General features: G+C 42.6%; 1 protein-coding gene across 4 annotated transcripts in view; it reads left to right on the top strand.

The window, feature by feature from the left end:
- The window catches only part of RBL1 (RB transcriptional corepressor like 1), a 139,143-nt gene that overhangs the window by 107,493 nt on the left and 15,498 nt on the right, over positions 1–16,152 (top strand). For all 4 annotated transcript variants that reach the window (XM_073555364.1, XM_073555363.1, XM_073555366.1 and 1 more), the window contains exons 15-17: positions 13,782–14,012; positions 14,114–14,316; positions 14,413–14,589. In XM_073555364.1, the coding sequence (XP_073411465.1) occupies positions 13,782–14,012; positions 14,114–14,316; positions 14,413–14,589 (611 nt within the window). The remainder of the gene's footprint in view (positions 1–13,781; positions 14,013–14,113; positions 14,317–14,412; positions 14,590–16,152) is intronic.

The raw sequence follows: 16,152 nt of genomic DNA, 5'->3' as shown, positions 1-16,152 counted from the left end.
AGACCTCTCTGAGAGGCTCAAAGGGAGAACTCCTTATGTCCTCGAGAACAAGATTGAGGTCCCAGGGGTCCACGGGATTTCATTACGGGGGGAGCCGCATGCGCCACTCCTTGAAGGAAAGTTTTGACTTGAGAACGGGAGTCTAAGGACTTCTGAAAGAGGATGGAGAGGGCTGATACCTGCCCCTTTAGAGAACTAAGGGCAAGGCCAGCATCAAGTCCTGCTTGGAGAAAGGCCAAAACGGAAGGAAGCAACAAAGTCATTGGCGGAATGCCATTGGACTCACCAGCGGAAATTGGCTTTCCAGGTCCGATAATAGACCCTGGAAGACGACGGCTTCCTAGCCAGGATCATGGTGTGTATCTCCCGATCGGAGAAACCGTACGCTTTCAGAACCTCGTTTTCAACAGCCACCGGCACCCCCTCCACTTTGATCTTCAACAGCCTGGGAAGAAGTGGAGGAAACGGGTAGTGAAGCGCGAATTGCAACCAGGGAATGGCCAGAGCATCGGCGAGGGTCGCGGGACCTGGAGATGAACTGTGGAACCTTCCTGATCAGCCGGGACGCCATGAGGTCCACATCCGGAATTCCCCATTGAAGGCAAATCTGATGGAAGACCTCCTGATGCAGGGACCACTCTCCTGCCGAGAGACCCTCGCGGCTGAGAAAACTGGCGACCCAGTTGTCCACGCCGTGAATATGCACTGCGGATATTCCTGGAATCGTCATCTCCGCCCAGGGGAGGATCCTGGATTACCTCTGCTTTTGCCAGGGGACTCCTGGTCCCTCCCTTGTGATTAATGTATGCCACTGCTGTGGCATTGTCCTTCTGAATTCTGACTGGCAGATCCTTGAGAAGCTTTTTCCAGTGAAGGAGAGACAGAAGGATGGCCCTTATCTTGAGGATGTTGATCGGTAGAGAGGACTCCTCCGCCGACCAACGCCCTTAAAACCGTCCGATGGCGAAAAACCGCCCCCCAGCCGAGAAGGCTGGCGTCTGTAGTAGCCACCTGCCAATGGAAGGAAGGACCATCCGTGGAGTATGAGTGGTAACGACAACCACCAGTCGAGGGACCGCTTGACTCGGGAAGAGAAACGAAGTGGACAATCCGGTGACAGGACAGACTTTTTCCACTGCAAAAGGGTGGCCTGCTGAAGTGGTCTTGAGTGGAACTGCGCAAAGGGAATTGCTTCAGACGCGGCCACCATTTTGCACAAGACCTTAATCGCTGAATGGAAGGAAGGAAGCCAGAGGCCTTGTAGAGAGCGAACTCCTTGCTGGAGGGTTGCTCTCTTCTCTTCGGGGAGAAAAACCCTCACTTGTTGGGTGTCGAACAGCATTCCTAAGAAGACAAGGCGCTGAGTCGGAGCAAGGCAGGACTTTTTCCTGTTGACTAGCCAACCGAACCGGGCTAGGGAGTCAAGGACAATGGACAGACTTTCCTGGGACTGAGAGAGAGAGTCTTGATGAGGATGTCGTCGAGATAGGGGATAAGCACTAGACCCCTGATCCTCAAAATGGCCATCAATGCTGCCATGATCTTTGTGAAGACCCTTGGGGCAGTAGCGAGACCGAATGGCAGGGCGACAAACTGGAAATGGTTCTGCTACACCGTGAAACGAAGGAACCTCTGGTGAGCTGGAAAAATTGGAACGTGGAGGTAGGCCTCTTGGATGTCTATGGCGCACAGGAATTCCTGCTCCTCCATGGAAGCGATTACTGTGCGGAGAGACTCCATCCTGAAATGATGCAGGCGGATTCTCCTGTTCAGTAACTTTAAGATCTAGAATGGGCCGAACCTCGCCGCCCTTCTTTGGCACTACAAACCGGTTTGAATAGAAACCTGTGAAGCGGTCTTGTTCTGGGATGGGGACGATAACTCCTGAACTGAGAAGGGAACCAGAGCAGGATCTTTAGGAGGACAGGATTCGAAGAATCGATCCCGGGGACGCGAAGCAAACTCAGTATCCTCAGGATACAATCTCCCTGACCCTTGCGTCCTCCACAGAGGTGAGCCAAACGTCCCTGAAAAACTGGAGGTGACTGCCTAGCCTGGGAGATGCATGCTGAGATCTGGACGCGAGTCATACCGAGACAGATCTGCAAGGTCTGGGCCTGGTGGACCTACCATGGGAGCTTTGAGGACCCCATGGAGGAGTGGGCTTGAAGGTAACCTTTTTCCTGACCTGGCAGGTCTGCGGCCTGCGTTGACTAGAAGAATCCTCCGTCGCCGTGACGCGACAAAAGGACCGAAAGGGGTGGAATTGCCGCTTACGGGAAGGCTGGCGAGATCTGGACTGTGGAAGAAAAGAAATTGTGCCACCTGTGGCCTCCTCAATAATCTGGTCCAACATGGTGCCAAACAGGCGATCTCCCTGGAAGGGGAGGCTGGTAAGTGACTTTTTGGATGATAGGTCCGCCTGCCATGCTTTGAGCCAAATGTTGCTCCGGATGGCCGCCATATTGCTGGATGCCTGAGCAGCACATGATGCGGCGTCCAGGGAGGCAGATACCAAATATTTCCCTGCATAGGAAATCTGGTCTGCAAGATCGGCTAGCTCCCTCAGAGGATCTCCCGCCAGGATGCCCTTGTGAAGATGTTTTGCCTACCTGGCTATGGCCTTTGAGACCCAGGTAGAAGTAAAGGCCGGGCATAACGCAGAAGCAGCTGCTTCAAAGCCTGACTGCCAGCGATTCTATCCTTGAGGGAATGCTGCATTGGAAAGCGGGAGGACCGTGCTGGTTGAGTCTGGAAACTGGCGGGTCCACAGACTGGGAAGACTTCCAGTTAGCGGTGAGCTTAGGGGAGAAGGGATGTAGGATGCCGATACGCTTCTCTCTTTGAAAGCATCTGGTAGAGTTCTCCCATTCCCTCTTTAGTACCTCCACACACTCACTGTGTGGGGCAAAGACCTTAGAAGGTGGTTTTGCCCGTCTAAACGAAACTGCCTCATCTGCGGGTTTCGTAGAGGTAACCTGCAAAGCGCAGGCATGAGGCAGTCTAATTCTATGCCTGTGACAGATCGCTGATCTGTCACAGTGATCTGTGATTTGATAGATCAGCGATCTGTCACATGACAGCTATGTCCCCCCTGGGACAATGTATTAAAGTTTAAAAAAAAAAGTGTAAAAATTATTTTTTAAAAATCGCTAAATTAAAAAAAAAAAAATAAATATATATATATATATATATATATATATATATATATATATATATATATATATATATATATATATATATTTATATATATATATATATATATATATATATATATATATATATATTTATTCCCTATTGAATTCATTTTTTGGAAATAATAAAAAAAAAAAAACAATAAAAGTGCACATATTTGGTATCGCTGTGTCCGTAACGACCCGCCCTATAAAACTGTCCCATTAGTTAACACCTTTAGCGAACCCCTATAAAAATAAAAAACGAAGCAAAAAATGATTTATCATACCGCCGAACAAAAAAGACGCATATAAATATCCATGGTACCGCTGAAATTGTCATCTTGTCCTGCAAAAAGCGAGCCGCCATACAGCGTCATCAGTGTAAAAATAAAAAAGTTTTATAGCTCGCAGAATAAAGCAATGCAAAATTAAATTATTCTTTATATAAAATTGTTTTTATTGCATAAAAGCGCCAAAACATAAAAAGACATAAATGAGATCGCTGTAACCGTACTGACCCGAAGAATAAAACCGCCTTATCAATTTTACCGCACGCGGAACGGTGTAAACGCACCCCCCCAAAAGAAATTCTTGAAATGTTGGTTTTTGTTCATTCTGCGTCCCAAAAATCGGAATAAAAAGCGATCAAAAAAAAGTCTCGCCCCCGAAAATGGTACCAATAAAAACGTCAACTCATCCCGCAAAAAATAAGACCTCACATGACTCTGTGGGTCAAAATACGGATAAATTATAGCTCTCAAAATGTGGTGATGCAAAAACTATTTTTACAATAAAAAGCGTCTTTTAGCGTGCGACAGCTGCCAAAAACATAAACCCGCCATAAATAGTAAATCAAACCCCCCTGTTATCACCCCCTTAGTTAGGGAAAAATAAATACATTTTTTAAAAAATGTTATTTCCATTTTCCCGTTAGGGCTAGGGGTGTGTTGGGGTTGGAGTTAGAATTGGGGGGTTTCCACTGTTTGGGCACATCAGGTGCTCTCCAAACGCAACATGGCGTCTGATCTCAATTCCAGCCAATTCTGCGTTGAAAAAGTCAAATGGTGCTCTTTCCCTTCCAAGCTCTGCCATGCGCCCAAACAGTGGTTTACCCCCACATATGGGGTATCAGCCTACTCAGGACAAATTGCATAACAACTTTTGGGGTCCAATTTCTCCTGTTACCCTTAGGAATATAAAAAATTGGGGGCAAAATTATTTTTGTGGAAAAAAATATGATTTTTTTATTTTCACGCCCGGACGTATAAACTTCTGTGAAGCACTTGGGGGTTCAAAGTGCTCACCACACATCTAGATAAGTTCCGTGTGGGGGTCTAGTTTCCAAAATGGTGTCATTTGTGGGGGGTTTCCACTGTTTAGGCACATCAGGGACTTTCCAAACGCGGCATGGCGTCCAATCCCCATTCCAGCCAAAAAAGTCAAATGGTGCTGCTTCCCTTCCGAGCTCTGCCATGCGCCCAAATAGTGGTTTACCCCCACATATGGGGTATCAGCATACTCAGGACAAATTGCACAATATCTTTTGGGGTCCTGTTACCCTTGGAAACATAAAAATTGAGGGTGAAAAAAGATCATTTTTGTGGAAAAAATTTGATTTCTTTTTTTTTTTTTTAAATGTGCGGCTGTATGTTATAAACTTCTGTGAAGCCCTTGTGAGTTCAAAGTTCTCACCACATATCTAGATAAGTTCCTAGGGGGGTCTAGTTTCCAAAATGGGGTCACTTGTGGGGGGTTTCCACTGTTTCGGGGGCTCTCCAAACGTGACATGGCGTCTGATCTGAATTCCAGCCAATTTTGCATTGAAAAAGTCAAACGGCGCTCCTTCCCTTCTGAGCTCTGCCACGCGCCGAAACAGCGGTCCCCCCCACATATCAGGTATCAGCTTACTCGGGGCAAATTGCACAATAACTTTTGCAGTCTAATCTCTCCTGTTACCATTGGTAAAATAAAAAAAATTGGACCTGAAGTGATTTTTTTTTTTTTTTACATTCAAAAAATTCCTGTGAAGCATCTGAAGGGTTAATAAACTTCTTGAATGTGGTTTTGAGCACCTTGAGTGCAGTTTTTAGAAAGGTGTCACTTTTGGGGATTTTCTCTCATATAGACCCCTCAAAGTGGCTTCAAATGTGATGTGGTCCGTAAAAATAAAATGGTGTTGCAAAAATGAGAAATCGCTGGTCAATTTTTAACCCTTATAACTTCCTAACAAAAAAAAATTTTGGTTCCAAAATTGTGCTGATGTAAAGTAAACATGTGGGAAATGTTATTTATTAAGTTTTTTGTGTGCTGTATCTCTGTGATTTAAGGGCATAAAAATTCAAAGTTGGAAAATGGCAAAATTTTCGCCAAATTTCCGTGTTTTTTTCACAAATAAACGTAAGTTATTTGAATGAAATTTTACCACTAACATGAAGTACAATATGTCACGAGAAAACAATGTCAGAATCACCGGGATCCATGGAAGCATTTCAGAGTTATTACCTCATAAAGGGACAGTGGTCAGAATTGTAAAAATTGTCCCGGTCATGAACGTGCAAACCACCCATGGGAGTAAAGGGATTTATAAATGTAATGTTTTAGAAGGCTTTTTTTAATTTCCAAATCTAAGATCTGATACTCCTTAGTGAGCAAAGCCAATTTTAACCTTATTGACCAAACCAAATTGTACGTACAATTCTGACCAATGTCACTTTGAGATAACTCTGGGACCCTTCAACAGATAATACTGATTTCTGAGCTCTTTTTTTGTGACATTCTGCTTCATAACTGTAAAATTTGTTTGATATGACTTGCGTTTATTTGCGAAAAGAAAAACAAATCTGGCTAATATTTAGAAAATTTCGCAATTTTCAAATTTAAATTTTTATACCCTTAAGCCAGAGAGATATGTTGCACAAAATAGTTAATAAATAACAATTACCACATGTCCGCTTTATATCAGCACAATTCTTGAAAATAAATGTTAGGAAGTTAGAAGGGTTTAAACTGACCAGCGATTTCAAATTTATCCAAAAATATTACAATTTTTTTTTGTTTTTTAGCGACCACATCACATTTTAAGTGACTTTGAGGTGCCTATATGACAGAGAAAATATCCAGAAATGACACCATAATAAAAGCTACCACGCTCAAGGTGCTCAAAACCACGTTCAAGAAGTTTGGTAACCCTTCAGTTGTTTCACAGAAACTGAAGCAATGTGGAAGGAAAAATAAACATTTAGCCTTTTTTTTCCCACCCAAAATTTACTTTAGACCTAAATTTTATTTTCACGAGGATAACAGGAGAAAATGGAAAATTTAGGGGCAATAATTAGTAATGAATGAAGCACCATAAATTATATATCTACTATATAATCGTCTAATTCTGTCTGTAACGGAAATCCCACGGCGCTGATTGGACTAGAATACCCGATGCGTTAGAATCGGGCCACCATCTAGTGTGTGTGTGTATGTGTGTGTGTGTGTGTATATATATATATATATATATATATATATATATATATATATATATCGTATATACTCGAATATAAGCCGAGATTTTCAGCCCGTTTTTTTGGGCTCAAAGTCCCCCTCTCGGCTTATATTCGAGTCATATACACCGGGGGGTCAGAGGGGGAGGGGGGCGGGGGTGTCAGGTCATACTTACCCGTCCTGACACAGCCCCCCAGCTTCTCCCCGTGCTCTCTCTTCCTGCCTTCAGTGGTCACGTGGTGCTGCTCATTAAATCTCATGAATATGCGCATATTAATGAGCGGCACCACGTGACCGCTGAAGGCAGGAAGAGAGAGCGCGGAGAAGCTGGGGGCTCAAGACACAGTGTCAGGACGGGTAAGTATAGCGATACTCACCTGTCCTGTGTCCATCGCTGCTTGCTGCTGTCTGTCATCGGTCAGTGACTTGAGACAACAGAGGGCGTGGTGACGTGATTAGTGCGCGCCGCGCCCCCTGCAGTCTGGACGTCACTGACTGATGACGTGGCAGATAGCGGTGAGCAGCCATGGACGCAGGACAGGTGAGAATCTGACACCCAGCGACGGAGAGGTGAGTATGTCATTTTTTTTATTTTTACATGCTGCAGCAGCGGCAGCACATGGGGAAATAATCTTAAGGAGCTTCTAATGGGGGCAGTATATGGGGGAACAATATGGAGCTTCTAATGGGGGCAGTATATGGGGGTACAATATGGAGCTTATAATGGGGGCAGCATATGGGGGAACAATATGGAGCTTCTAATGGGGGCAGTATATGGGGGAACAATATGGAGCTTCTAATGGGGGCAGTATATGGGGGAACAATATGGAGCTTCTAATGGGGGCAGCATATGGGGAACAATATGGAGCTTCTAATGGGGGCAGCATATGGGGGAACAATATGGAGCTTCTAATGGGGGCAGTATATGGGGGAACAATATGGAGCTTCTAATGGGGGCAGTATATGGGGGAACAATATGGAGCTTCTAATGGGGGCAGTATATGGGGGAACAATATGGAGCTTCTTATGGGGGCAGTATATGGGGGAATAATCTATGGAGCTTCTTATGGGGGAATAATCTATGGAGCATTTCCCACCCTAGGCTTATACTCGAGTCCAATAAGTTTTCCCAGTTTTTTGTGGCAAAATTAGGGGGGTCGGCTTATACTCGGGTCGGCTTATACTCGAGTATATACGGTATATATATATATAATATATACAGTTGTGGCCAAAAGTATTGACACCCCTGCAATTCTGTCAGATAATACTCAGTTTCTTCCTGAAAATGATTCCAAACACAAATTCTTTGGTATTATTATCTTCATTTAATTTGTCTTAAATGAAAAAACACAAAAAGAATTGTCCTAAAGCCAAATTGGATTTAATTCCACACCAAACATAAAAAAGAGGGTGGACAGAAGTATTGTCACTGTTCGAAAAATCAAGGGATGCTTCTCTAATTTGTGTAATTAACAGCACCTGTAACTTACCTGTGGCACCTAACAGGTGTTGGCAATAACTAAATCACACTTGCAGCCAGTTGACATGGATTAAAGTTGACTCAACCTCTGTCCTGTGTCCTTGTGTGTACCACATTGAGCATGGAGAAAAGAAAGAAGACCAAAGAACTGTCTGAGGACTTGAGAAACCAAATTGTGAGGAAGCATGAGCAATCTCAAGGCTACAAGTCCATCTCCAAAGACCTGAATGTTCCTGTGTCTACCGTGCGCAGTGTCATCAAGAAGTTTAAAGCCCATGGTACTGTGGCTATCCTCCCTAGATGTGGACGGAAAAGAAATTTGAACGCAAGATTGTGCGAATGTTGGATAAAGAACCTCGACTAACATCCAAACAAGTTCAAGCTGCCCTGCAGTCCGAGGGTACAACAGTGTCAACCCTTACTATTCGTCGGCGTCTGAATGAAAAGGGACTGTATGGTAGGAGACCCAGGAAGACCCCACTTCTTACCCCGAGACATAAAAAGCCAGGCTGGAGTTTGCCAAAACTTACCTGAAAAAGCCTAAAACATTTTGGAAGAATGTTCTCTCGTCAGATAAGACAAAAGTAGAGCTTTTTGGGCAAAGGCATCAACATAGAGTTTACAGGAGAAAAAAAGAGGCATTCAAAGAAAAGAACACGGTCCCTACAGTCAAACATGTTGGAGGTTCCCTGATGTTTTGGGGTTGCTTTGCTGCCACTGGCACTGGACTGCTTGACCGTGTGCATGGCATTATGAAGTCTGAAGACTACCAACAAATTTAGCAGCATAATGTAGGGCCCAGTGTGAGAAAGCTGGGTCTCCCTCAGAGGTCATGGGTCTTCCAGCAGGACAATGACCCAAAACACACTTCAAAAAGCACTAGAAAATGGTTTGAGAGAAAGCACTGGAGACTTCTAAGGTGGCCAGCAATGATTCCAGACCTGAATCCTATAGAACACCTGTGGAGAGATCTAAAAATGGCAGTTTGGAGAAGGCACCCTTCAAATATCAAGGACCTGGAGCAGTTTACCAAAGAAGAATGGTCTAAAATTCCAGCAGAGCATTGTAAGAAACGCATTGATGGTTACCGGAAGAGGTCGGTCGCAGTTATTTTGGCTAAAGGTTGTGCAACCAAGTATTAGGCTGAGGGTGCCAATACTTTTGTCTGGCCCATTTTTTGAGTTTTGTGTGAAATGATCAATGTTTTGCTTTTTGCTTCATTCTCTTTTGTGTTTTTTCATTTAAGACAAATTAAATGAAGATAATAATACCAAAGAATTTGTGTTTGCAGTCATTTTCAGGAAGAAACTGAGTATTATGTGACAGAATTGCAGGGGTGTCAATACTTTTGGCGACAAGTGTGTGTGTGTATATATATATATATATATATATATATATATATATATATGTATGTATGTATGTATGTATGTATGTATGTATGTATGTATGTATGTATGTGTGTGTGTGTGTATATATACAGTGCCTACAAGTAGTATTCAACCCCCTGCAGATTTAGCAGGTTTGATAAGATGCAAATAAGTTAGAGCCTTCAAACTTCACACAAGAGCAGGATTTATTAACAGATGCATAAATCTTACAAACCAAAAAGTTATGTTGCTCAGTTAAATTTTAATAAATTTTATACATACAAGTGTGGGTCAATTATTATTCAACCCCCAGGTTTAATATTTTGTGGAATAACCCTTGTTTGCAATTACAGCTAATAATCGTCTTTTATAAGACCTGATCAGGCCGGCACAGGTCTCTGGAGTTATCTTGGCCCACTCCTCCATGCAGATCTTCTCCAAGTTATCTAGGTTCTTTGGGTGTCTCATGTGGACTTTAATCTTGAGCTCCTTCCACAAGTTTTCAATTGGGTTAAGGTCAGGAGACTGACTAGGCCACTCCAACACCTTGATTTTTTGCCTCTTGAACCAGGCCTTGGTTTTCTTGGCTGTGTGCTTTGGGTCGTTGTCTTGTTGAAAGATGAAATGACGACCCATCTTAAGATCCTTGATGGAGGAGCGGAGGTTCTTGGCCAAAATCTCCAGGTAGGCCGTTCTATCCATCTTCCCATGGATGCGGACCAGATGGCCAGGCCCCTTGGCTGAGAAACAGCCCCACAGCATGATGCTGCCACCACCATGCTTGACTGTAGGGATGGTATTCTTGGGGTCGTATGCAGTGCCATCCAGTCTCCAAACGTCATGTGTGTGGTTGGCACCAAAGATCTCGATCTTGGTCTCATCAAACCAGAGAACCTTGAACCAGTCTGTCTCAGAGTCCTCCAAGTGATCATGAGCAAACTGTAGACGAGCCTTGACATGACGCTTTGAAAGTAAAGGTACCTTACGGGCTCGTCTGGAACGGAGACCATTGCGGTGGAGTACGTTACTTATGGTATTGACTGAAACCAATGTCCCCACTGCCATGAGATCTTCCCGGAGCTCCTTCCTTGTTGTCCTTGGGTTAGCCTTGACTCTTCGGACAAGCCTGGCCTCGGCACGGGAGGAAACTTTCAAAGGCTGTCCAGGCCGTGGAAGGCTAACAGTAGTTCCATAAGCCTTCCACTTCCGGATGATGCTCCCAACAGTGGAGACAGGTAGGCCCAACTCCTTGGAAAGGGTTTTGTACCCCTTGCCAGCCTTGTGACCCTCCACGATCTTGTCTCTGATGGCCTTGGAATGCTCCTTTGTCTTTCCCATGTTGACCATGTATGAGTGCTGTTCACAAGTTTGGGGAGGGTCTTAAATAGTCAGAAAAGGCTGGAAAAAGAGATAATTAATCCAAACATGTGAAGCTCATTGTTCTTTGTGCCTGAAATACTTCTTAATACTTTAGGGGAACCAAACAGAATTCTGGTGGTTTGAGGGGTTGAATAATAAATGACCCTCTGAATAAACTTTTCACAATTTAAAAAAAAATTAAACAAAGAAATAACATTCTTTTTTGCTGAAGTGCATTTCACACTTCCAGGCCGATCTACAGTCCAAATGTCACAATGCCAAGTTAATTCCGAATGTGTAAACCTGCTAAATCTGCAGGGGGTTGAATACTACTTGTAGGCACTGTATAATGTATGTGTGTATACAGTACAGACCAAAAGTTTGGACACACCTTCTCATTCAAAGAGTTTTCTTTTCATGACTATGAAAATTGTAGCTTCACTCTGAAGGCATCAAAACTATGAATTAACACATGTGGAATTATAAAGTTAACAAAGTGTGAAACAACTGAAAACGTCTTAAATTCTACGTTCTTCAAAGTAGCCACCTTTTGCTTTGATTACTGCTTTGCACACTCTTGGCATTCTCTTGATGAGCTTCAAGAGGTAGTCACCGGAAATGGTCTTCCAACAGTCTTGATGGAGTTCCCAGAGATGCTTAGCACTTGTTGGCCCTTTTGCCTTCACTCTGCGGTCCAGCTCACCCCAAACCATCTCGATTGGGTTCAGGTCTGGTGACTGTGTAGGCCAGGTCATCTGGTGTAGCACCCCATCACTCTCCCTCTTGGTCAAATGTTTGGGGTCATTGTCCTGTTGAAAAATAAATGATCCAACTAAACACAAATCGGATGGAATAGCATGCCGCTGCAAGATGCTGTGGTAGCCATGCTGGTTCAGTATGCCTTCAATTTTGAATAAATCCCCAACAGTGTCACCAGCAAAGCACCCCCACACCATCACACCTCCTCCTCGTCTATGCTTCACAGTGGGAATCAGGCATGTAGAGTCCATCCGTTCACCTTTTCTGCGTCGCACAAAGACACGGTGGTTGGAACCAAAGATCTCAAATTTGGACTCCTCAGACCAAAGCACAGATTTCCACTGGTCTAATGTCCATTCCTTGTGTTCTTTAGCCCAAACAAGTAACTTCTGCTTGTTGCCTGTCCTTAGCAGTGGTTTCCTAGCATCTATTTTACCATGAAGGCCTGCTGCACAAAGTCTCTTCTTAACAGTTGTTGCAGAGATGTGTCTGCTGCTAGAACTCTGTGTGGCATTGACCTGGTCTTAATCTAAGCTGCTGTTAACCTGCGATTTCTGAGGCTGGTGACTCGGATGAACTTATCCTCCGCAGCAGAGGTAACTCTTGGTCTTCATTTCCTGGGGTGGTCCTCATGTGAGCCAGTTTCTTTGTAGCGCTTGATGGTTTTTGCCACTGTACTTGGGGACACTTTCAAAGTTTTCCCAATTTTTTTGGACTGACTGACCTTCATTTCTTAAAGTGATGGCCACTCGTTTTTCTTTACTTAGCTGTTTTTTTTCTTGCCATAATACAAATTCTAACAGTCTATTCAGTAGGACTATCAGTTGTGTATCCACCAGACTTCTGCGCAACACAACTGATGGTCCCAACCCCATTTATAAGGCAAGAAATCCCACTTATTAAACCTGATAGGGCACACCTGAGAAGTGAAAACCATTTCCGGTGACTACCACTTGAAGCTCATCAAGAGAATGCCAAGAGTGTGCAAAGCAGTAATCAAAGAAAAAGGTGGCTACTTTGAAGAACCTAGAATATAAGACATATTTTCATTAGTTTCACATTTTTTTGTTAATTATATAATTCCACATGTGTTAATTCATAGTTTTGATGCCTTCAGAGTGAATCTACAATTTTCATAGTCATGAAAATAAAGAAAACTTTTTAAATGAGGTGTATCCAAACTTTTGGTCTGTAGTGTGTGTGTGTGTATATATATATGTATATGTGTGTGTGTGTATATGGGACTATAAAAGTAGCATCAATACACCCACATGCACAGGAACCCACCCCAGTAAGAAGCCACACACGAAACGCGCATCAGGGATCTGTACTGCCCAAACAAGGCCATATACCTTCTGTCTATCTATGCACTATTGCCACTTTAGTTTTGTTATTCTGTCTGCTGCCCAGCTAAAGGCATTTGCCTCTTATACATATGTTAATGATGTCCTGTTCAGCACATTGATACTTCAGTTATCACTTTATTAGTCTGGCATTCTGCTGTTTATATGGATGCCGTTCTTTGTGCTTGAGGTGTTTTGCCCTTTTATATCTATTTTTATTCAGATGTTTTCAATAGGGGTGATTTGGCTTTTACTTTATGGCTTATTTATGCTTATTTGTTTTGTTAGGATATTATAAAAGTTAAAAAATTGAACAGCGATTTCTCATTTTTCCAGCAAAATTCACAAAATCTTTTTTTTTTTTTTTTTTTTTTTAGGAAATTTTAACAAAAAAATTGTTTCCAAAATTGTGCTGATGTAAAGTAGACATATGGGAAATGTTATTTAACTATTTTCAAACTTTTTGCCTAATTTCCATCTTTTTCACGAGTAAACGCAAGCTATATCGAAGACATTTTACCACTAACATGAATTACAATGTCATGAAAAAACTCAGATCTCAGAATCAGTGAGAGCCATTGAAGTGTTCCAGAGCTGTAACCTCATAAAGGGACGGATGGTGGTCAGAATGGTAAAAATTGGCTTGGTCATTAAGTACCAAATTGGCTCTGTCACTAAGGTGTTAAAATAGCAATAAGAGAATAAGTCCCTTAGTGGCTGCCATTGTAAAATGTTTCAGCTGTCGTTAAAGGGTTAAATAACCATGATGATGCTTAGTTTAAGAATATTACTATTCATTTTTCAGATATGCAGCCACTGTCACCTCTTTCTGTCCATGAACGCTACAACTCTCCTTCTGCCGGCAGTGCTAAAAGGAGACTGTTTGGGGATGATGGGCCAAAGGAGTCGCCGGTAGAAAGATTGCACACTACACCAGAGATTACCAGGATAAGAATTGTTCCCTGTCAGGCCTCAGAACAGATGTGCGTGTCCCCAGTTAAAACACTGTGGTGTGGACAGAAGGTGAATATAACAGGTAACTGTTCACTGTCCTTCACAAGTATTATTTTAGGTCATTTTAAATGTTCACTATTTTAACGTGTGTGTATATATATTTTGGATCATGACATTTATCAGGTGTTCAGAATGAATCTGATCAACAATCTTCACAATCCGTAAATGCCTATCCACAGTCACAAAGTGAAAATGGCATTCAGGTCCCCCTGACGGCACAGGCTTTGGTCAGCCCTAAAAGTCAGCCCTTTAGATCCCAAGATGTCTGCTCCACCTCTACTAACAAGCCCAAGAAAACAGGCTCTCTAGCTCTGTTCTTCAGGAAGGTATGGCATTTTATTTTGTTTGATGGTAATTCTATACTCTAGTTGAGTGACAAATGTCACTTCTGAGTCATTTTCTACTTGTGCTGTCATCTGTAGGTGTACCATCTGGCCAGTGTTCGTCTGAGAGACTTGTGTTTGAAGCTTGATTTGTGTAATGATTTGCGACGCAAGATTTGGACCCTGTTTGAGTACTCACTGGTTCACTGCACAGATCTGATGAAAGACAGACACATTGACCAGCTTCTGTTATGTGCAGTGTACATTATGGCAAAGGTAAGACTTTACTGTACATGATCTTCCAATTCCTGTTGATGATTTTTCTCACAAAAAAAAACACAAATTCCTGTCTTTAAATTACAGTGAGACTTGTTTGTTTTGTTTTTTTACATGACCTTTTCATACATTTGTTAATGTGGTTGTATGGATCTGAAAAAAACATTTTTAGATAACTTTAAGTAATTTTGATTGATAGAAGGTGGTGTCAGTCACATTTATCTGTTAACCACATTAAACAGTTATGCGCTAGAGGAACCAGCACATTTGTGCATTCAGCTGGCTGTTCATTGGAATTTAGTAGTTTTTCTTTTACCTTATGGTTGTACTGTGGAGGAATTAAACATTCGCTGCCAGAGTCCTCACAGATTACAACTGCATGTTAGAAAGTTAAACAGTGGACCACCCATTGAGATCATTGTCTGCAGGAAAGCCTTCCCAAAAAAAAATTGCCCAAATTGCACAGGTCTTCTTTCACCACACAGTGATGGGTAAGGTTTCCTAGAGAGAACGGAGCATCCCTAGGCAGTGAATTTTCTTCAATGCTGGTTTGCATCATGGTCCTGGAATTGTTTTTGGTGAAAATTTGACAATTTCTTGTTTTGAAGTACCTGATTGCACAAGTCTAAACAGGCATTGGATCCTCTGTGGTATTTCACTGCAGCCATCAGTTTGAGATAACATGGGAAAATATCCTATCCTTATTCCTTCTGTTACCTTTGCTCTCCCAAAAAATCCATAACTTACTGTTTTTTTTTAATACTGAAAACAAAAGCCAGGTAGTGCATGGACTTTCCTTTTTTGCCCACTTAGATAATCCTATAACAATAATACTTCTTTACCGCCAACATATTCCCCAGCACTTTACATTTTTGAGGGGACTTCTAGAAACTAAACATTACAGAACAAGACATAATTCAACAGATACCAAAAGGAGTGAGGGCTCTACTCACAAATTTACATCTTGCAATGTTTTATTCTGTTGATTTTGATACTCATGTCTTACAACTATGATAATTCAAAACACCACATTACCTTAAAGAGAATCTGTCATAATGGTACATGCCATAGTAGTCTTCTGAAAGCTGCAGGCACCCACTGTAGTTCTCAGGAGTCCATGAACCTTGCCATCTTTGTGTCCTGGAAGCAAATAATGGAATTATTATAAAGCAGCTGTCATATTTGCCAGAGTGCTTTAGAGCTTGCTGATGGTATTAGTTAATATACAGGGTGAAAAACATGTTTTTAGCTTCAAGTTTTTGTCCAGGACTTCTATATTGACAACCTGTCTTAAGGATAGATCATCATTATCCAATCTTTAGGGGTTCAACACTCCCGCTGAACAGCTGTTTGTATTTCCCTCAGTGGCCATATATGCATTCCATATGCATAGTGTAATGGCCATTCTCTGGTATTGTGGCTAAACTCCCATTCCCTTCATTAGGTGCAGAGCTGCCGTACTCAAAAGTGGTTACTACATCATGTGCACAATGTTAACATCCGGCAGCAAAGAGCTGATTGGCGGGAATGCTGGTTGTCAACCCCTCAGCAATCTGATATTGC

This window comes from Dendrobates tinctorius, unplaced genomic scaffold, assembly GCF_039654945.1.
Source record: "Dendrobates tinctorius isolate UK_male_01 unplaced genomic scaffold, ASM3965494v1 ptg000223l, whole genome shotgun sequence".
NCBI classification, from domain to species: domain Eukaryota; kingdom Metazoa; phylum Chordata; class Amphibia; order Anura; family Dendrobatidae; genus Dendrobates; species Dendrobates tinctorius.
The sequence above is the reverse complement of the archived record's forward strand: the minus strand, read 5'-3'. Positions and strand labels throughout refer to the sequence as shown.